Genomic DNA, 22,745 nt, shown 5'->3' with positions numbered 1-22,745 from the left:
TGCCCTAATAGGAACCCAGTGGTAAATCTGGAGGGTTTATTAAGAAAACTTATAGATTTTAAGAAGGGTCAGCTGATTGTGGCAAGAGATTTTAATTTCTGCATGGATCCATGGATGGACACATCATCACAGGCGCAGAGGGATGGAGGTAGTAGTCTAAGGTTGGTTAAAAAAATGTTATATCAGTGTCAATTGCTGGACACATGGAGAATTAAACATCCAAGAGACATAGATTATACCTTCTTCTCTCCGGCGCACGAGATGTACTCAAGGTTGGATTATATAATCATAGAACACAGACTCTTGGAGTCTTTGGAAAAGTCCAATATTGAAGTAATGTCATTATCAGCTCATGCACCTGTCACAATGAGATTAAGGTGGGGAAGGGAAAGGAATAGAAGTAACACGTGGAAACTAAATTAGATGCTTATACAGGAATTAGATACGGAGATAAAATTAAAGGAGATAGATCAATATTTTATACTCAATGAGACTGAAGAGGTATCCATTGCTTCAGTCTGGGAAGCACATAAGGCATATATTAGGGGAATTTTGATCTTGATAGGGGCCAAAAAAGAAAGAACAGGGAAAGAAAATAAAACTACTGAGGAATTATATGACCTAGAACAATAACATTACAAGAAAATACATGCAGAGATAGAACAGAAGATAACTCTGAAAAAGAGAGGATTTGAAGGATATAATGGAACAGAAAATGAGAAGAGTCTGTAAAATGGTGGCTAAAGAAAGATGCCATGGGGGAATAGACCAGGAAAATACTTAAAGTGGAGTTCCACCTGCAAAAAAAAAAAATAAAAGTCAGCAGCTGCAAAAACTGTAGCTGCTGACTTTTAAAATACAGACACTTACCTGTCCCTCGGTCCAATGGTATCCTCACCGGCCGTCTTCTCTCCCTGGCGCCGGCATCTTCAGTGTGGGCACCCGCCTGTGAGAGCTTGCGGCTTCACAGCCGGGTGCCCACTGCGAATGTGAGAGAAGCGCTGCGCTTTGTGAATGGCCCTGTAGTCTTCTGGGACCTGTCAAGTGTCCCAGAAGACTATGGGGAGGAGGACAGCTTCCACTTCCAATCGCCCAGGCGATCGCAGCGGAAGTGGGAACGGGTACCTGTCAAATTCAGGTCCCCGCTCCCCAAAGGTGCCAATCCTTAATGGGGAGCAGGGGACAAAGGCTTAAAGCGGAACTTCCCCTTTTGGGTGGAGCTCCACTTTAATGAGAAGATTAAGGGAAAGGAAGTCGAGGAATTATATAGAAAAAATTAAAGATGAGAATGGAGAAATGGTTTTTTCAACCACTGATATCGCTAAAACGTTTAAAAAATATAATAGCTAATTATATGATATAAAATCTAAAAATCCGAAAGAATCAGAGGGAGAAAGAAAGGAAAAAAGGCAGTTATATGTAAAAGAGGCCAGATTACCCAAAGTAGAGGAAGAGAGGTTAGTAGCCTTGGAAAAACCAATATTGCAGGAGGAAATCCTGGCAGCGTTGAAGGGCACAGCCACAGGAAAGAGCCCTGGACCAGAAGGTTATCCGTTGAGATATTATAGGAAATTTAAAGAACAACTGGTGCCTAAAATGTTCCTGTACATGAATGAACTAGGAGAGGGGATGGAAATGAGGGAGGAGTCACTGCAGGCATACATTACAATTATACCGAAAGAGGGGAAAGATCTATCCCAATGCACCAGCTATAGACCTATATCATTACTGAATATATGCAAAGGTTTTAACAAACAGGATGAAGGAGTTGTCGGATTGGATACATATAGACCAGGTTGGATTTGTACAGCAATGGGCAAACTACGGCCTGGTGGACCTTTTAATCCGGCCCACGAAGCTAGGCTCCCGCTAGGCTCCTCTCACAGTCCGCCCTGAAGACCGGTGCAGCATGAAAATCTGTCTCCTGTGAGGATCTGTCCCCCTCGACGTATCTGCGCATGTGCCGGAGATCGCCGATCGGCTGCTAATGCCTGAAACTGGCACATGCGCAGATACGTCGAGGGGGACAGATCCTATATGGGGATGAATTACTATATGGGGGATGAATTACTATATGGGGGACGAATTACTATATGGGGGACGAATTACTATATGGGGGACGCATTACTATATGGGGGATGAATTACTATGGGGGACGAATTACTATATGGGGGATTAATTACTATGGGGGATGAATTACTATATGGGGGATTAATTACTATGGGGGAATATTACTATACTTACTATGGATGACACATACACATCATTCATCTACTCTTGGTCCGGCCCCCGGGTCCAATATATGAACCCATTGCGGCCCTCAAGTCAAAAAGTTTGCCCACCCCTGGATTTGTACCATTGAGATCATTGCTTCTTTTGCAAAAGACTAAGAATACTGGTTCGGCGTTGGTTTTGTCGATTGATGCTGAAAAAGCCTTCGATAGGGTGGATTGGGGATTCACGATTGATACATTGGAGGTATTAGGAGTTGGACTCAGGATGGTAAAATGGATAAAAAAGCTATATAATTTTCCATCAGCAGCAGTGAAGGTCAATGGTTCATTGTCACATTTTTTTAAAGTGTACAATGGAACAAGGCAAGGATGTCCACTCTCTCCTTTGCTTTTTGTTATATCTTTAGAACCGTTATTAGTGACTGTCTGAAAGAATATAGATGTAAAGGGAATTTTACCAGGAGATGAAGATCATAAAGTCGCGGCTTACGCAGATGACATGTTATCTTGTATCGTGAACCCTAGAATAACATTACCCAACCTAATGAAAATGTTAAAATACTATGGAGAGCTATCAAAACTGAAAATTAACCCTTCAAAATAAGAGATATTAAATATTACAGTTCCAAAGACAAACAGATTTTACAGAAAGCTTTTCCCTTTGTATAGAAAAAAAGAGAATCAAGTTATTTAGGAGTAAAGATAACCCCTTCTCTAAAGAACCTTTTATCAGATTAATTATATCCCATTAATAAATGAGTTAAATGATGAACTGAGGAAAATATCAATAGGGTTACATAAATATGGTAAAGATGGTGATAGTTCAAAAAATCCTGTATAAATTCCATATGCTCCCGATATATCTACCGGGGTCATTCTTTGGAATTATAAAAAAAGATGATACTTAAATATATATGGGCAAATAAAAAAAACAAGGGTTAGTTATGAAGTATTGTGTAGAGATAAAAATAATGGGGGTTTAGGTGTGACGGATTTTAGGAGATATTGTTCTGTGCTGATTTCACAAATAGCCGACTGGTTATATTATACACAAGGGAAAGTTTGGCTAAAAATGGAAAATACACATAGTGGATCACAATTTGGCTCCCACAACAGTATCGAATTTTTTCAGAATATACAAGCACTTTAACACGGAATGTTATAAGGGTATAAGATAGAATTCATAAGCAAATGGGGTGGAAGTACAACTCACTGTTATTACCGTTGGAGGGAACAGATCCCTTCCCTCCAGGGAAAGATAATATTGCAAGTAAAAGGATAAAAGATAAAAATGCACGTTTGAAAGATATCACTGAAAAAAGGGGAATTGTGTTCTTTTTTAGATTTATTATTGTCAACTGAGACATTTTGTTGCAGCATTCCCGCAGTCACTAAGGGCGGTGGATTACATGTATCCATTGGAACATTTTTTTCAGTCAGAAAACAATACGTAAACATGTAACTTCTGGACCAAAAGTAATTGGACAATTGAATCAAAAGCTATTTCATGGCCAAGTGTGGGCTACTCCTTCCTTATTTCTTAATCGATTAAGAAGGTAAAAGGTTTGGAGTTGATTCTAAGTGGAAAAAGGAGCTGTCCATGCAAGTGAAACAGGCCATTGTAAGGCTTCAAAAACTAAAATCCATCAAAGAGATCACAGCAACATTAGGAGTGGCCAAATCAACAGTTTGGAACATTCTGAGGAAAGAAGAACGCATTGGTGAGCTCATTCTTTGGACGGATGAAGCAAAGAATAATAGAAAAAAGTGTGGAGAAGGCTTGGAACAGCTCATGATCCAAAGCACACAACGTCATCTGTAAAACATGGTGGAGGCAGTGTGATGGCATGGGCATGCATGGCTTCCAGTGGCACTGGGTTATTGGTGTTTATTGATGTGACAGACAGAAGTAGCCAGATGAATTCTGCAGTGTTTAGAGATATACTCTCAGCCCAGATTCAGCCAAATGCAGTAAAGTTGATTGGACGGCACTTCACAGTACAGATGGACAATGATCCAAAACACACTGCAAAAGCAACCCAGGAGCTTTTGAAGGAAAATAAGTGGAATATTCGGCAACGGCCGAGTCAATCACCTGATCTGAACCCAATTGAGCATGCATTTCACTTGCTGAAGGAAAAACTAAAGGCAGAAAGACCCACAAAGAACTGAAGACAGCTGCAGTTAGAGCCTGGCAAAGCATCAGAAAGGTGGAAACCCAGTCTTTGGTAATGTCTGTGGGTTCCAGACTTCAGACAGTCATTGCCGGTAAAAGGATTCTCAACAAAATATTAAAAATGAACTTTTTATGATTATAATCAATTGTCTAATTACTTTTGGTCCCATGAAAAAAGGGGGGTGGCTACTCTTAAGAACTGTAATAACTAAACCCTTCCTCCAATTTGGATGTACCTACCCTCAAATTAAACCTAAGTGTGCACTTTCAGCCCATATCCATTATATAACTATAGCCTGAATATGTTTTGGTAAATACCTGAAAAAACTAAAATTGTGCCTGTGTCCAAATATATATGGACCTAACTGTATGGTAGGGGTTTTTTTGCTCACACATATACTTTAACTGCTTCCCTGCCGCACTATAGCAGATATACTGCTACAGGGCGGCATGGGTGCGCAAAATCACGTATATATTTGTGATTTTGCATTTCCGGGTAGGGGGCACGAGCCCTAACCACACCGCTATTCGCGGCCGCAGCTGTCAATCACCATGTTCCGGCCAGTGATTACCCGCCGGCACCCGGTGATTCCTGAGCATCTCCGGAGGGAAGGAGGACTGCTTTGTTTACTAACAGACCTCCTCCCTGTTGGCTCGGGCACACTGCTCTGGATGGCTGTGCACAGCACAGCCATCCAAAGCAGTATGCTTACAGTGAAGCACCAACACATCGCCCCCCAATAAAACACTCCCAGCACACAGTTAACCCTTTGATCACCCCTCATGTTAACACCTTCCTGCCCAGTGCCATTAGTGCAGTCTCAGTGCTTTTTTTTAGCACTGATCACTGTATTGGTGTCACTGGGGATGTCAGGGACACCAAGTTAGTTCCCCCCAGTGTCAGAATGCCCGTAGCAGTCCCTCTATAAGTTGCTGATTGCCGCCATTATTAGTATAAAATAAAAAAAAAAAATTCCGGTATCTATACCGCCATTTGTAAATGCTATAAAACTTTCACGTAAACCAATTAATTTACGCATGTTGGTATTTTTTTTTTTAAGCACAGACATTTTGGACTAAATTTATGCTGAAATTAGATTTTTAAAAAGTTTTTACTGGACATAATTAATAGCAAAAAAGTAAAAAAAATATTGCTTTTTTTTTCTCAAAATGGTCGGTCTTTTTTCTTTTATAACGCAAAAAATAAAAACCGCTCAGGTGAACAACGGCCACCGAAAGAAAGCGCTATTCGTGGGGAAAAAAGGACGTAAATTTCATTTGGGTGCAGTGTTGCATGACCGTGCAATTGTCAGTTAAAGTAACTCAGTGCCTTAACGCAAAAAGTGGCCTGGAAGGGGAGGGGGTAAATCTTCTGGAGGGCAAGTGGTTAAACATCATGGCTACCAATCCCATTTCCCAGGTGAAAGCGGCCTGTCTACAGCCAACCTATCAGTGCTACAAAGCTGTCTCATTTGTTTTAATTGTATATTCAAATGATTTAGTAAGGGCATTTTTAAAAAAAGAAAAAAATGATTTGCTCTAATTTCTTTTTATACTTAAACCTGACATGTACAGTATTTCATCCCCTGTGGTTCTCAAATACTAGCAGAGATGTTCAAAGCTTGGACTTGCGGTTGATTCTGCAATAGATTTGTGTGTTCGGCACTGCCGTCTTAATAAATAAGAGCTCGAGTCTGTCTGCCCGCTGTCGCAGCAGAGTTTTTGTAGTTGGTCACAAGTGATTTTACATAAACAATTCTAGACAGTAATTAACTTGCTGGCGTGTCTCACAGATGAAGTTTAAACTGCTGGTACAAAACCCCAGTGTGGTCCCCAAGCACATGGCGAACACATGTAGAGGCTCCACATGACAAACACAGTTTTGAAGTGTCTGTGTGAATGAGCCCTGAGACACCTTGCTGTCTCTCAAAGTTGCTGTCTGCTTCGACATGGAAATTCTGCATTCAAAATGCAATGGAGACACAGAGTAGTATTTACCACGAGGCAGTGCATGTGTGGCAATGGGTGAGGATGGGGGTGAAGTACAGGAGCAGTGGAGCTGCCACAAAGACAACCTCATTGCTTCTGTAGCTTTAGAGGGATATGTTTAAAACTCATTAATTGATTTCTAAAAATATGAAAATAAGTGTGTATTCATAGATTGGCCATGGGCTATGAGAGTGGAATGGATTTATCTTCTGAATATGGATGCTTTATTAACAGAATTTCTATAGCATTCCCACCTTCTAAACAGCCCTCAAATCTGAACCTTGAAAAAGCTGTGGATGGTGTGCTCCCTGTACAAGATGTGGCCTCTTCCTGATCCCTCTCAAGTCTTGCTAACACTCACCGGACCAAGAAAGGCACACAGAATCATGTGACTAGAGACACCGGTTCCCTCTAGAGCAGGGGTCTCCAAACTTCCCGACCAAAGGGCCAATTTACTGTCCCACAGGCCTATTGGGGCCAGACTGTGGCCAGTGGGTGCAAACAATGCCACATCTTTGGTTTTAATGGGAGGAACTGTGCCCCATTGATGATGTCAGTGGAAAGAATGGTGCCCCTTTATTGGTGTTAGGTGGAGGAACCGTGCCTCATTGTTGGTATCAGTGGGAGGAATAGTACACCATTGATGATGTCAGTGGAAGGAATGGTGCCCCTTTATTGGTGTTAGGTGGAGGAACCGTGCCTCATTGTTGGTATCAGTGGGAGGAATAGTGCACCATTGATGATGTCAGTGGAAAGAATGGTGCCCCTTTATTGGTGTTAGGTGGAGGAACCGTGCCTCATTGTTGGTATCAGTGGGAGGAATAGTGCACCATTGATGATGTCAGTGGAAGGAATGGTGCCCCTTTATTGGTGTTAGGTGGAGGAACTGTGCCCCATTGTTGGTATCAGTAGGAGGAATAGTGCACCATTGATGATGTCAGTGGAAGGAATAGTGCCCCTTTATTGGTAAATCTAAAGCAAAATTTTCAAGAAAATTGGATAATGTATGGCCAGCCTTACAGTGCATTCATAAAGTATCCAGCCCTCCTTCACTTTTTTTCAATTTTGTTATGTTGCAGCCTAATACTACAGTTGTTTACATTAATTTTTTTCTCATTAATCTACACTTAGTACCCCATAATTACAAAGTGAAAACAGAATTTTAGAATTATTTGCTAATTTTTGAATAAGACTGAAACATCACACTGGCATAAGTATTCAAACCCTTTGCAACAACACTTGAAATTTAGTCAGGCGCCTCCCATTTCTCCTGATCATTGCTGAGATGTTTCTACACCTTGGTTGGTCTCCACCTGTGGTAAATGACATTGACTGGACATGATTTGGAAAGGTACACACCTCTGTCTCTGAGTTCTGCAGGCAGTTCCACTGACCTCATGGCTTTGGTTCTGATTCAGTCTGCATGGTCAACTGTGAAGCCTTTTATAGAGAGGTGCGTGCCTTTCCAAATCATGTCAAATCTATTGAATTTACCACAGGTGGACTACAACTAAGGCGTAGAAACATCTCAGCAACAATCAAGAGAAATGGGAGGTGCTTGAGCTAAATTTCAAGTGTTGTTGCAAAGGGTCTGAATACTCACCCCTGGTTCACATGGTATATGTGGCCGTGCGGGCCGCTTTTTGCAAGGGCAGGAGAGCCCATTCATTTGAATGGATGCCCGTGACATGCAGAGAAGAAGTCCCTGCACTTCTTTGGAAAATGCAGCCCACACGGGAACCTCTGTTCCCAGTACAGTTGCGTTTTCCATTGCGGGTGGCGTGCCATTAGAACTAATGGCACCCACGGGTCCGTATTTCTCTGTGCGGGTGGTGCGGCTTCACGGATTTTCGTGCGGATCCGCAGCGGCACCACCCACACAGATGTGAACCTAGGGTTAGTCCTCATGCACACGTTTTTACAGTGGCTGTTTTTGGCTTTTGACGTTTTTTTCTACAGCCTGTAAACCCCCCAGCATGTTATCCTATGTGTCCATACACACAGACTACAATCAACGTTTTTTGGCAGGGACATTTTTTGGCTGAAAAAAAAAAAAAACTCAGGACTAGTGGGTTTCTAGAGGAGTTTTTTTAGCTGCAAAAATGCTCTAATGCTGAAAAACGCAGTAAACCGCCGCCAATCCTTGATGGGGAGCGGGGTACCAGTCTTTAAAGCGGAACTTCCCCTTTTGGGTGGAGCTCCGCTTTAAACAGTTTATTTATAGAAAAACAGGCTTGACGCTGTACATAAACACAAAATATCACAAAACAGCATTTTCCTAGAAGGCCTTAAACCTACAATGTTATAGTAGAATAGGAATCATCTCGTCTCCTTACCCCTTTGCTCCAGTGACCCAAAATGAATAACCACAGCTGGGAAAAGGTGTGCCTGAGGGTGAGAGGAAATACATATTAAATATCATCTATACCACACATTTTACTTTAAGACAATATTTTTCACCTTTTCTATCTGTGATGTTTCAGCCGTGAATTATTTTTTTTCTCAGTCATGTATTAATTACCTCCAATCCCCTCTCTTCCATGATTCTTCACTTTACGGTGTCCCCCAGCCTATTTTGGAGCTCCTCTGCCTGTTAGTACCAGTCATAGGTAAGACAGATAGAGACTGCCACAGCCAAAATGCAAGTGTATAATCCAAACGCACACGTTTCTGCGTTAAAAATGGCTGTGTGTATAAGTGGGTGCTGCAGCGACCATCGGCTGGAACCGAACAAAATTATCAAGGAAAAAATGTCACCAGCACACCGAGGATCACCAATATGGGTCCAAAGGTTTTAATAAACGATCACATAAATACAGCAAGGCAACGTTTCGGAGTCTCGCAGGACCTCTTCATCAGGCATGTGGGGTCACATGCCTGATGAAGGGGTTCTGTGAGACTCCGAAACGTGTCCTTGCTGTAACTATGTTAATTAAAACCTTTGGACCCATATTGGTGATCCTTGGTGTGCTGGTGACATTTTTCCTTGCCACAGCCAAAACACACGGGGTAATCTAGACATTATACCCTGCATTTATCACATAATGTAGAAGGCTGTAGATATAGAATCCAGAAAATAAGTGACAAGCATTTTTAAGCTACTCATTTTTTATTTTTGAGGTTAAGTACAATACTCCCACCACCAACTTCTTTTTTTTTTGTGGTCTTGAAACCATATGACCCCAAATGCATAGTCTTATCCCCCTTTCTTTTTTTATTTTTTTTGACAGGTGAAGTCACATCTAAGGGAAAAAATTAGACATTTCTCCTGACATCTAAAAATCTGTTCCCATCCATGCTTCTCCTGAGGTGTAATAGGCATTTTTAGCTGCAGGGACGGTTCAAACAGAATTACTAGATACAAGGATTAATCACAGTATGTGAAATGAAAAAAATCCTTTTTTTGGGGGGCTGAAACACATATTTAAAGAGGAGCAGAACTCAAAAAGTGAAGATTTTCTGTTAGAAGCAACATCTAAAATTAATAATTGCCCCAAAGCAATTTATAGTGAGATTTGGTGATGTCATTACTGTGCTGCTCCATTGTTCTCCTTGCTGGAGGCTCTGAGATGAGGAAGCAAAACCCGGCCTCTACTAAGATGACAACCTCTACAATCAGACAATGGGGGGAGATATACTATCATTTTTCCTGTGTTTGGGAAGCACTTTTCTAGAGTTTAAAACAAATGACTCGTGTCACCTGTGGTTCCATGTTACCCTAGGTTTACTCCTACGTGTTTTCCAGAAACGCAGCGCAGTCCATTTAATGTGATTTTTCTATGGGACATGTTCATATCTCCGCGTTTTCACCCGATGCCATTTTTGGAAAGGGTCAGGGACTTGCTTGATTCTATAGACTTCAATGGAAACACGCAGAAAAGCATGTAGTGTATTTTGGCTGCGTAGCAACAAGAAAAATAAAAAATTAAGAAAAAAAAAAAAGCATAAAAAATGTGCCAAAAACGCAATGCAGAAACGGCTCAAACACAACCTGCATAGGTGTGAACCTAGCCTTAAGCCACTTTCCTAGGATTCTTCTAAAGAACTGAATTCTGGAAGTTGTGCCCAAAAGAAACCTGGTAAAGGGCAAAAGACTAGACACCACTATTGCCTGTGGTCTTACTGCAGCTGATCTTTCCCCCCATTACTGACTTACCATGTCGACTTCCACACCATCAGGAGATTTACTAAATCTGGTGCACACAGAATCTGGTGTAACTGTGCATAGTAACCAATCAGCTTCTAACCTCAACTTGTTCAATTAAGATTTGACAATAAAACCTAGAAGCGGATTGGTTACTTTGCACAGCTGCAACAGATTCTGTGTGCACCAGCTTTAGTAAATCTCCCCCACAGTGTAGAACAAGGCAAGGTGAAGTCAATAACAGGAATACCACATGCAGGGGCGGACTGACCATTTGGAAACTCGGGCACTGCCCAAGGGCCTGGGGTCAGTAGGGGGCCCCAAGAGATGCCCCTGGTACCTTTTTTCATAGGCTTTTTTGAGTTTCGGCAAGGACACGGGCCCCATGATCTCCTATTGCCCGGGGGCCCCATGAGTTCTCAGTCCGCCCCTGACCACATGCAATAATGGTGTCCAGGCTTTTGCCCTGTACCTGGCTTCTTTCAAGCACGCGTTCAGAATTCAGTTCTTTAGGAGAACTCTAGGAAAGTGGCATAACATGGAAACACAGGTGATCAGGAAAGCAGCAGGAGCGGAAACACGTTACGGGGGGAAATGTTTCCCCCTAAAAACGGGTGGAACATGTAACGTTCCCAAAGGTGAACTTGTCCTTTAAGTGAAACTGCTCATGTGCCCTGCTCAAGCAGAGCATAGGTTCACTTTAAAGCCCAACGGAACCATCTTCATTTATTACTGTAATGCAGTCAGGTTGCAAAAAAAGTAATAAACATGATTCTCTTCTACGATTTTTTTTTGTCAGCAAATAATGACTGCAGAAAGAGTCAGGCCCCTTTCACACAGGCGTTCCGTATGTCCATTTTTGGATGAAAGGCGGACCTCCATGTAATTCTATGAACTAGCGGATGTAAATGGATGATCATCTGTTTACATCCGTTAATGTCCGCATCCGATAACATCTGTATTTTTGAACAGACGAAAATCCTATTTTTCTTCCATTAAAAAAACAGAATGGATGTAAACAGACAAAAATGGATGTATACGGATACAAAAATGGATGTATACTGATAAAAAAACGGATGTAAAAAGGACAAAAACGGATGTATACAGATAAAAAAACTAATGTATACAGATTAAAAAAACGTATGTATACGGATAAAAACCGTATGTATACAGATAAAAAAAACAAGATGTATACTGATTAACCACCTCCAGCCCGCCATATAGTAAATTGATGGGCGCAAGGCGGTTCTCTCATTCTGGGAGGACATCATATGACGTCCTCCCATTCTAACCGTGCATGCGCGGCTCAGGGAGCGTGCAGTGCGGCGATCGGTGGTGCGCTGTGTCCCTCGGACATAGCGGATCACCGATCCACGGAAAGAGCCGAAGATGTCGGCTCGGTCATGTGATCAGCTGTGTCCAATCACAGCTGATCACATGTAAACAGGGAAATGCCAGTTATAGGCATTTCTCTCCTCTCGAGCTGTCACGCTGACAGAGGAGAGGAGAGCTGGTAGTCGGCATTCTGCAGAGGGGACATGTACACTGATCATCAGAGCACTGATGATCAGTGTAGCCCCAGCAGTGCCACCTGTCTGTGTCCATCAGTGCCACATGCCAGTGCCCATCAGTGCCACATCAATGCCACATATCAGTGCCCATCTGAGCTGCCTTTCAGTGCCACCTATCAGTGTCAGTCAGTGCCACCTAACAGACAGAATATGACTGAGCTGATGAAAAAAACAAAACACCCATGAGAAAGGGGTCTAAAAATACCATGTTGACAGCACTTGTGAATGTCGGACCTCTGCTCACACACATCTCAGCAGCACAGCTCTGCAACACGCTACTCCCAAACACTGCTGCAATCAACATTCTTGCTCAGGCAGCGCTGATTAGAGCAGTATACAGAGACCTTGGCAAACCACTGGGAAGCCAGGCCGCAATGTGTTAGACATCCACCATCTCCTGCACTCAGGGGCTCCGATCAGAGGAAGATTACAAATGATATAGCATGTTCATCCAATACTGATCAAAGGTTGTGCAGCTCTATCACGAAGCTGGGGAAGCTTGATATCGACTGTAGTAAAAGACAAAAGAAAAGAGCGCACGAACCTTGCGCATTACCTCAGTAAAAAGTCAATAAATGTACTAATAAAATATTACAGGCTGTAATACTGACACTTAGTGGCTGAATGCCTCCTAGCTATGGGAACTAAACCCAAATTTATTTATTTATTTCAGGTACTTATATAGCGCCATCAATTTACACAGCGCTTTACATATATATTGTACATTCACATCAGTCCCTAACCCTCAAGGGGTGTACAATCTAAGGTCCCTAACTCACATTCATACAAATACTTTGGCCAATTTAGACAGGATCCAATTAACCTACCAGCATGTCTTTGGAGTGTGGGAGGAAACCGGAGTACCAGGAGGAAACCGGAGTACCAGGAGGAAACCCACGCAGGCACAGGGAGAACATGCAAACTCTAGGCAGGTGGTGCTGTGGCTGGGATTCCAACCAACGAACCTAGTACTGCCAGGCGTTAGTGCTAACCATTTAGCCACTGTGCTGCCCAGGGGCAGGCTGACCATTTGGAAACTTGGGCACTGTCCGAGGGCCTGGGGTCAGTAGGGGGCTCCATGAGATGCCCCTGGTACCTCTATCATAGGCTTTTTTGAGTTTGGGCAAGGTCACAGGGGCCCCATGATCCCCTTTTGCCCGGGGGCCCCATGAGATGTCAGTCCGCCCCTGGTGCTGCCCCAACATGGGGGTAAGGTTGGTTACATCAGGTAGGTCCTCATATTACATAATTTTGGTCAATCTAAAGTTGATTGTATAGAGATTGTATGGTCAGATTGTAACCTATGTGGTAACCCTTAAAAACCCTGCGCCACTAACCCTAAAATAGTTATCTCGCTAGCGTTCCACCACTTCTTCTTTTGGTGTCTCAGACAGCAAAAATAATGAGTGCCTCCGGGTACGTAGGAGCATGTCACCTCCTATTGATGTCACCTACAATTGATGTCACCTCCTATTGATGTCACCTACAATTGATGTCACCTACAATTGATGTCACCTCCTACTGATGTCACCTACAATTGATGTCACCTCCTACTGATGTCACCTACAATTGATGTCACCTCCTATTGATGTCATCTACAATTGATGATTCCAATCTGTTAATCCAGCTCTGATGAAGAAGGGAGCATCCTTCGAAACGCGTTAGCTTGAACAAGACATTTATCTCCCCTTTGGATGCAACTTGTATGTGACCTGTAACCCTGCGTTGGCTATGGTACTATATGCCTATTTTACTCTACTCTTGTGAGTATATTTTATGAATAAATTTATTGACTTTTTACTGAGGTAATGCGCACGTTTTGTGCGCTCTTGCGTCCTTTGCTACGCAATGTGTTAGAGTCACGGTCAGACTCTCCTATGTGCTGCATCTCAGTAATAAATCAGGAGGGCTCTACTGGACTTTAGGTTTCCTAAATGCAGAGCCTAATTTTGTGACGGTGATCAGAGCAGCCAATCAGAAATTCAGAAAACTGAGAATGGACTGTTGCTGTGGGTTAATGAATTCTGTTCATTGCCTTCTAACGACATCATTTGATGGCACAGGGACAATTATATTCCATGACCTGGCTGAGGTTAACCCAGGCAAACAGTGAAAGTGAGGGACAATGTAACACAAAGAGGACACCTGTTATTATCTCATCACTGCAACACATATCATTACAAAGCCATATAATTCCTACTCTTCAGATTGCACAGTTCCTTTCTCTCCCCTCTAAGTGTGGATCAGGCTGTCAAGCTCTATAAATCTACTTCAGTGCTTTGATATTTTCATGGCATCTATTGCTCCTTTACTTAAAGTGGACTTGTCACCTGAATGCAACATCGTGTGTTACATAATGTGAATGAGTTCAGGTTACAGTATAAAAATATCATCGTTTTTAGAAATTTGCTTCTGCCTAAAACCAACAGTCTAACTGGCTTTGGGCCTTTTTAGATAGGCAGTAAGGGCACACTTGTAATATATATATATGTAGGGCAGCACAGTGGCTAAATGGTTAGCACTTCCGCCTGGCAGTACTAGGGTCGTTGGTTCGAATCAAAACCACGGCACCACCTGCCTGGAGCTTGCATGTTCTCCCTGTGTCTGCATGGGTTTACTCTGGTTTCCTCCCACACTCCAAAGACATGATGGTAGGTTAATTGGATCCTGTCTAAATTGGTCTTAGTATATGTATGTATACTATATAGTAGTATATATATATATAGTATATGGCCCTAGTATGTATGAATGTGAGTTAGGGACCTTAGATTTTACGCCCCTTGAGGGTTAGGGACTGATGTGAATGTACAATATATATGTAAAGTGCTGTGTAAATTGACTGCGCTATATAAGTACCTACTACAGTCCCCCAACAGCCACCATCTAGGGCAGTGATGGCAAACCTTTTTGAGCCCGAGTGCCCAAACTGCAACACAAAACCAATTTACTGATTTCAAAGTGCCAACACTGCAATTAACCCCTTGCCTACCGGGCACTTCTATACCCTTCTTGCCCAGGCCAATTTTCAGCTTTCAGCGCTGTTGCACTTTGAATGACAATTGCACGGAACATTGTACCCATATGAAATTTTTATAATTTTTTTCCCACAAATAGAGCTTACTTTTGGTGGTATTTAATCACCACTGGGTGTTTTATTTTTGTGCTATAAATGAAAAAAGGGCAAAAAATAATTAAAAAAAAAAGGATTTCTTTGTTTCTATTATAAAATTTAGCAAACAGGTATTTTTTCTCCTTCACTGATGTGCATTGATGAGGCTGCACTGATAGGTAGCACTAGTGAGGCGGCACTGTGGGCACTGATATGCAGGAATGATGGACACTAATAAGGAGCACTGACTGATAGCACCAACTGGAGGCACTGACTGGCGGCACTGATGGGCAGCACTGACAGACGGCACTACTGGGCAGCACTGACAAATGACACTGTTGGGCGGCACTGCTGGGCACTGATGACAGCATGAAGAAAGTGCAACCAATAACTGGCAACTGTATTTACGTTGGGGTTCAATGACACAGCTATTCACGTGGTAAAAGGCCACTGTGATTGGCCTTTTACCTCATCACTGACAGCGCCGGGTGCGCGCCACTGGGGATGTGCAGGGGGCATGTTCTGGGAGGATGCCCATGGACGCCCTCCCAGAACTAGACAACCGCGCTGTAGCCGTCTTTCGGCTATAGCACGGTTGGCAAGCAGTTAATCTCACCTCCGGCAGTGTCAGTGTGGCTTCCAACCCGGCAGCTCATTCCCATCCAAGCTGAAAATGTTGCCTCTGGCACCGGAGCAATGTGGGAGCCGCTTCCTCTCATCCACAACCATCCCCGGATACGTCACCCGTGGTGCCAGAGCCATGTGGGAGCCGCTTCCTCTAATCCACGCACATCCTGATACGTCACCGCTGGCACCAGAGCCATGTGGGAACCGCTTCCTCTCATCCACGCCCACCCTGGCCCCAGAGACATGTGGGAGATGTAGTTCGATGGGGGGTGCAGTGTGGACAAGATCTGGATGGCCGGTCAGTGTGCGTGGTCCTTGTGCGCTCATCTTCTTGGAGTGCCCACTGAAATGGCTCTGCATGCCATAGATTCGCCATCACTGATCTAGGGAGATTGGACCATGCTGTCTTTTTAGTGATGTGCCTTTGATTTTATTCTTTTGTGAGTTTACTACTTTTTATTCAATAAATCTCATTTTTAGAAGGTAATGCACTAGGCCAGTGCACACAGCTCCTTTGAAATAACTTTCTCCCCTCCCTCATGTACCAATGTTTGAACCTAGCGATTGGCTGCTTAGCCCTGAGCACTCCATGGTGGCGGGAGGTCAGGTTCCCCCATACCCACAAAAACATTGTATTTCTCAGGGGTCCTGCAGACGAATGAAGCTGAAAACTGTGGCAAAGATGAATATTGATGGGCAAGGGGTTCCCTATCAAGAGCATCTGTTGCTTTACTGTAAATGGGCAATATGACAGATTCTCTTTAAAGCAGTTTCCACATTCCTTTACTCTGCGCAGTTGTATCAGATTTATGCGAATAAGGCCACGTCTGTAGCTTACTCAACATGCCAACTAGCCAACATCGGACTTCCGTTTCTTCCGATGAACCATAACCTTCTCTCTTGTAGTAACGATAGGGTATACCTGGTCTGTAATTCAAAGCATGCACTAATTACACATGTGATGGTGTGGACCTCATCTCTGGATGGAGGACTGTGCTATCAGGTCAGATGAGAGCAGCACATGAAAAGGGACAGCGGCAGCCCCTGGTATGGGGGCTTTTTAACATTTCCCTTCCACTTTTTTTTTTTTTTCCTCAATCCGTATTGTGTAAGGTTGCATGCCATCGAGAAAACAAAAGACAGCTTTCCGTAAACTTTAATTACAGCGTACCAGACATGGTCAAAACTCAGAGAGGGAACACTCGCCAGAGCTTTGATGTTTCAGCTGTAGGGATTTCACTATTTAGAGAAAAAAAAAAAAAAGGGACAGCTTAGACAGGGCCCCCTCGCTTCCCCTGGAAACACACTAGCCCCCTTTTAAACAGCCTTTCTTTTATGCGCTCTAGAGGCTGGAAAAATGAGGTTTGTGTAGCGTGTTAGTACTGGAATTTTTTAATAACCTCCTCTCTCCTCTTTACTCTTCCCCCCCAATTATCGTGGTGAATAATTAACATAGTGAAGGAGATAACTAAATCCAGCATCTCCCAAACTGAAAGATCTTTAGTTCAAAGCCTGTCCCTTTTTTTTTTTTCCCTTCTTCTTGTCCGTTCCCCCTGGTGCCGCCACTAAAAACTTCCTTGTCAGTCAATCTCTGGGCAAACACATCAAAGCCTCATGAGCGAAAAGGCCCGAGGGTCAGGGAGAATTCAACACAGGGAGGAACGGGCCGGCCGAACATACAACCAGCTAGTGGAACACAAAGGCGGAGGAACACTGCGACACTGAGCAAGAGACACAGAGGATCAAGTCAGAAGGGTGGAAAAAAGGGAGAAATATCAAATAAGAAAATAGAAAGTATTACAGGAAAGAGGATTAAAAAAAGTTTAAGGTAACTTGCCAGAAAGTACCTGCTGAGTAATGCAGTGTTTTTGTTTTTTGTATTCACTTATGTATTGCCATAGTGTGTCAGCCCACAACAGTAATCAGGGAATCCTTTTGGCTTACCTCTTTGTAATGCCAAAGACATATTCCCAAACACACTCCCTACAGGCTGTTTGTTGTTACCCATTTACAAAAAGCCTGTTATAGCAAAATGAGAGCGAGAAAAAAGAGAGCGAGAAAAAAGAGAGAGCAGAGAGAGAGAGAAGAGAGAGAGAAAAGAGAGAGAGAGAAAAGGCTATAGAGAAAAGGAGAAATAAAGAGGGGAAAAGGGTAGAGAAAAAGAGGAAAAAATAGAGAGAGCGAAAAAAAAGGAGGGAAAGAGAAAAAAAAGAGGAAAAAAAAGAGCGAGAGAGAAAAAAAGAGAGACCGAGAGAGAAAAAAGAGAGCGAGAGAGAGAGAAAAAGCTATAGAGAAAAGGAGAAAGAAAGAGGGAAAAAAAGGAGAGAGGAAAAAAGAGCGAGAGAGAGAGAGAGAGAGAGAAAAAGCTATAGAGAAAAGGAGAAAAAAAGAGGGGAAAAAAGGGAGAGAGAAAAATAGAGAGAGCAAAAGAGAGGGAAAAAAAGGGGGAAAGAGAAAAGAAAGAGAGAGGGAAAAAAAGAGAGAGCGAGCGAGAAAAAAAGAGAGCGAGAGAGAAAAAAAGAGAGCGAGAGAAAAAAAGAGAGCGAGAGAGAGAGAGAAAAAGCTATAGAGAAAAGGAGAAAGAAAGGGGAAAAAAGGGAGAGAAAAAAATAGAGCGAAAAAAAAAGAGGGAAAGAGGAAAAAAAAAGAGGGAAAGAGGAAAAAAGAGACAGAGAGAGCAAAAAAGAGAGACCGAGAGAGAAAAAAAGAGCAAGACAGAGAAAAGAGCGAGAGAGAGAAAAAGCTATAGAGAAAAGGAGAAAGAAAGAGGGGAAAAAGGGAGAAAAAAAAATAGAGAGAGCGAAAAAAAGAGAGGGGAAAAAAAGAGAGGGAAAGAGAAAAGAAAGAGGAAAAAAAGAGAGAGACCGAGAGAGAAAAAAAAAAAGCTAGAGAGAGGAAAAAAAAGAGAGAAAAAAGGAAAAAAAGAGTGAAAAAAAAAAAAAGAGGGAGAGGGAACAAGACAGAGAGAAAAGAGAGAAAGAGAGCAAGAGAGAAAGAAAAGAAAGAAAAAGATAAGAAAAAAAAGTATGAATGAGTGAAAGTTCACCTTTTCCGAAAGAAAAATGAACAGATGAACTAACACCCTAGATCCTCTCTCACAGTCCCTACTGTACTTACCTTCACGGGTGATGAGCTGCCAGTGCCCACGTAGCTGGTGTAGCGGTTCGGGGAAATGATCTCCCTGCTCTTCTTACCCTTCTTTCTGCAGGGCCTCCAGGATGGATCAGAGCGATTCTGATTGGTCAGCACCTGTCTTGCAGAAAGAAGGAGAACTGCAGGGATTTTAAATCCCTATTCCACTATACTGGTTGCATGGGCACTGAGAGATCATCACCCAAGGAGGCAAGTACAGCAGAGATCAGGTGGGTGTGGGGTGTTAGTTCACCCTAGGGTGAAAGGGGAAAAATCCAATGATTTATTTTTGCGAAGTCTGTCCCACTGGGGAAATATCCCTTAGCATTTTATACCAAACGTGTACAGGCAATGATAAGAAATTTCTAGAAAGGGAAGGGCATCCCATACATGATTCATTTTTTTTCATTCAATCTGCAGGTTGAACGAACAAAAATTATCCGATTCATCAAGTGTGTGGATGGGGGAATTACTCCCACTGAGTTACTGTATTCTGACTGTAGGGAGACTTCCCCGCCATCAGAATACACTGATCAGTGCCGCAGGCTATAGCCTGTGGCACTGATCGATTGGGAAAACCCAATAGGCTGGTTGTACAGAAGTCGAACAGGTAGATTGACTTCTGTATGACCAGCCTGCCCATACATGGATTGAAGTTCAACTAGTCCCTACTGAACCAAATTTTGAGACATGTATGGCTAGCTTTAGGTAGTTGACATTGAAACCATGTACCCATTGGAAGATCTACCTCCATCCAGGGGCGTATCTACTGCGAGGCAAACAAGGTGTTCACCTTGGGCGGCATTTTTCAGGGGGGCAGGGCAGCCCCAGGCAGAAGGGACACATGGGTCGATCTGATACCCCATAAAAAGTCCGCAGCATCGCTGCTTTACTCACAGACCGTAATCCAGTATTAGTGTCCCGACTTGCTGAGAGTCGTTTTCGCTTGTTCTACCACCGGAGATATGCCCCCCGGTTGCTAGGACCGCCTGCTGTCCAGCAACCAGTGATGTCACATCACCTAATGTAAAGGCTGAGCCCCCAGCATTCAGCTCCCACCCTCCTCCACTCCTAGTGGTTAGCTGAACATCCTCCGCCAGCATCTGCAATGGCATGGCTCAGAGGGAAGGGAACTGGATTTGAATCTCAACTCTGAGGTGAGGCCAGGCGGCAGGGATGGAACCACTTGTGTCATGACTGAGGGAACTAGGCAGAGACCTATACAGAGAGGACAGCAGATAAGTTGACAGCACAGGACAAATGACACCCTCGGAGGGATAGGCAGAGGAGATCTCGGGTTCATGCTGAGACTTGTAGGGGTTCACATCCCCAGCTCTGAGGGGATCATGCTGGGACTTGCAGTCTGTCAATTTATTTTTGGGGGGTCACATCCTTAGATCTCAGGGGTTCATGCTGGGACTTGTAAACCTTCAATAGTTGGAGGGGGGGTTACATTCTCAGCCCTGAGAGGTTCTTGCTGAGATTTGCAGTCTGTCAATTTGGAGGGGGGGGCAGGGTCGCATGCTTGGAACTTAAGGGTTCATGCTGGGACCTGTAGTCCTTCACTAGTTGGAGATTGGAGGGTCACGTCCTCAGCTCTGAGGGGTTCATGCTGGGACCTGTCTGCACTGCTTGCACCTTAGCTTCTTGAGGCCATGGTGGTACAACTTGGGGGGGCTGATTTTAGTCTTGCCTAGAGCAGCACAAAACCAAAATACACCACTGTCCTGTCTCTATCTCTTCCTCTGGTGTTCTATAGACTTTTGGTTTTCCCATCAGCTTCATGAGATCAGTTATCAATATGGGAAGTGGCATGGGAGAAGGCTGTGAGACTGTGCATAAAGATCAATAATTCTCCTGACTGAAATCTTATCAGTTGATGTGTTTAGGGCATGCCTAAGCTGCACTATAAAAAGGGAAATAAAATGGATTTCTAGGTAGTTGCAGTCCCTTGAAAAAGTATTCATACCCCTTCACATTTTCCACATTTGTCATGTTACAACCCAAAACGTAACTGTATTTTATTGGGATTTTATGGGATAAACCAACACAAAGTGGCATATAATTATGAAGTGGAAGGAAAATGATAAATGGTTTACAACATTTTTTTTACAAATAAAATATCTGAAAAGTGTGGTGTGCATTTGTATTCAGCCCCACCCCCCACCCACCCAAGACAATACTTTGTAGAACCACCTTTCGCTGCAATTACCGCTTTGCACATCTAGAGTTCTTCTTTGCAGAATCGCTCAAGCTCTGTCAGATTGGATGGAGAGCGTCTGTGAACAGCAATTTTCAAGTCTTACCACAGATTCTCCATTGGATTTAGGTCTGGACTGTGACTGGGCCATTCTAACACATGAATATGCTTTGATCCAAACCATTGCATTGTAGCTCTGGATGGATGTTTCGGGTCGTTGTCCTGCTGGAAGGTGAACCTCCGCCCCAGTCTCAAGTCTTTTGCAGACTCTAACAGGTTTTCTTCTAAGATTGCCCTGTATTTGTATCCATCCATCTTCCCATCAACTGTGACCATCTTCCCTGTCCCTGCTGAAGCAAAGAATCCCCACAACATAATGCTGCCACCACCATGTTTCACGGTGGGGATGGTGTGCTCAAGGTGATGTTTTCCACCACACATAGCGTTTTGCTTTTAGGCCAAAAAGTTCAATTTTGATCTCATCTGACCAGAAAACCTTCTTCCACATGTTTGCTGTGTCCCCCACATGGCTTCTCATAAGCTGCAAATGGGACTTCTTATGGCTTTCTTTCAACAATGGCTTTCTTCTTGCCACTCTTCCATAAAGGCCAGATTTGTGGAGTACACGACTAATAGTTGTCCTGTGGACAGATTCTCCCATCTGAGCTGTGGAACTCTGCAGCTTCTCCACAGTTCCCATGGGCCTCTTGGCTGCTTCTCTGATGAATGCTCTCCTTGCCCAGCCTGTCAGTTTAGGTGGACGGCCATGTCTTGGTAGGTTAGCAGTTGTACATACTCTTTCCATTTTCGGAGGATGGATTGAACAGTGCTCCGTGAGATGTTCAAAGCTTGGATATTTTTTTTATAACCTAACCCTGCTTTAAACTTTTCCACAACTTTATCCCAGACCTATCTGGTGTGTTCCTTGGCCTTCATGATGCCGTTTGTTCACTAATGTTCTCTAGCAAACCTGTGAGGGCTTCACAGAACAGCTGTATTTATACTGAGATCAAATTACAGGTGGACTCTATTTACTAATTAGGTGACTTCTGAACGCAATTGGTTCCACTACATTTTAGTTAGGGGTATCAGATTAAAGGGGGCTGATTTAAAATGCACGCCACACTTTTCAGATATTTGTAAAAAAATTTGAAAATCATTTATCATTTTCCTTCGACTTCACAATTATGTGCCACTTTGTGTTGGTCTTTCACATGAAATCCCAATAAAATACATTTACATCTTTAGTTGTAACATGACAAAATGTGGAAAATTTCAAGGGGTATGAATACTTTTACAAGGCACTGTAGATAGTAAGTAAGGCAGACTGGTGCAAGTCAGCAGTAAAACATGGAAGAAAGAAAAACTGAATACCAGCATAGGTAGTTTGCATTCCGTGTCTTTCTGGTTTCATTTTTAAACTTTTACTGGGTTGTATCTTAATCTTTAAAGCCCAACTTTGGGCAAATAAAAAAAATCTCCCTTGCAGTGGGGCTGTGCCCATACTGCAAGCGTTAGTTGCACGTTTCGTCAAGGGGAAAGGAGAAACCATTTTCCTTACTT

At 43.1% G+C, this 22,745-nt stretch overlaps 2 protein-coding genes across 3 annotated transcripts in view; one reads left to right on the top strand and one right to left on the bottom strand.

Annotated features, from left to right (window-relative positions):
- Window positions 1-22,745, bottom strand: part of ASPSCR1 (ASPSCR1 tether for SLC2A4, UBX domain containing) — a 95,967-nt gene that overhangs the window by 4,511 nt on the left and 68,711 nt on the right. For both annotated transcript variants that reach the window (XM_089669847.1, XM_089669838.1), the window contains one exon: window positions 8,736-8,787. In XM_089669847.1, coding sequence (XP_089525973.1) covers window positions 8,736-8,787 — 52 coding nt within the window. The remainder of the gene's footprint in view (window positions 1-8,735; window positions 8,788-22,745) is intronic.
- CENPX (centromere protein X) overlaps window positions 1-22,745 on the top strand; it is an 81,019-nt gene that overhangs the window by 40,247 nt on the left and 18,027 nt on the right. The window lies entirely within an intron of this gene.

Source organism: Staurois parvus, unplaced genomic scaffold (genome assembly GCF_062004578.1).
Source record: "Staurois parvus isolate SC_StPar_1 unplaced genomic scaffold, SC_StPar_1.0 ptg000003l, whole genome shotgun sequence".
Classification (NCBI taxonomy): domain Eukaryota; kingdom Metazoa; phylum Chordata; class Amphibia; order Anura; family Ranidae; genus Staurois; species Staurois parvus.
Note: the sequence above shows the minus strand (reverse complement) of the source record. Positions and strands in the feature narration are given on the sequence as shown.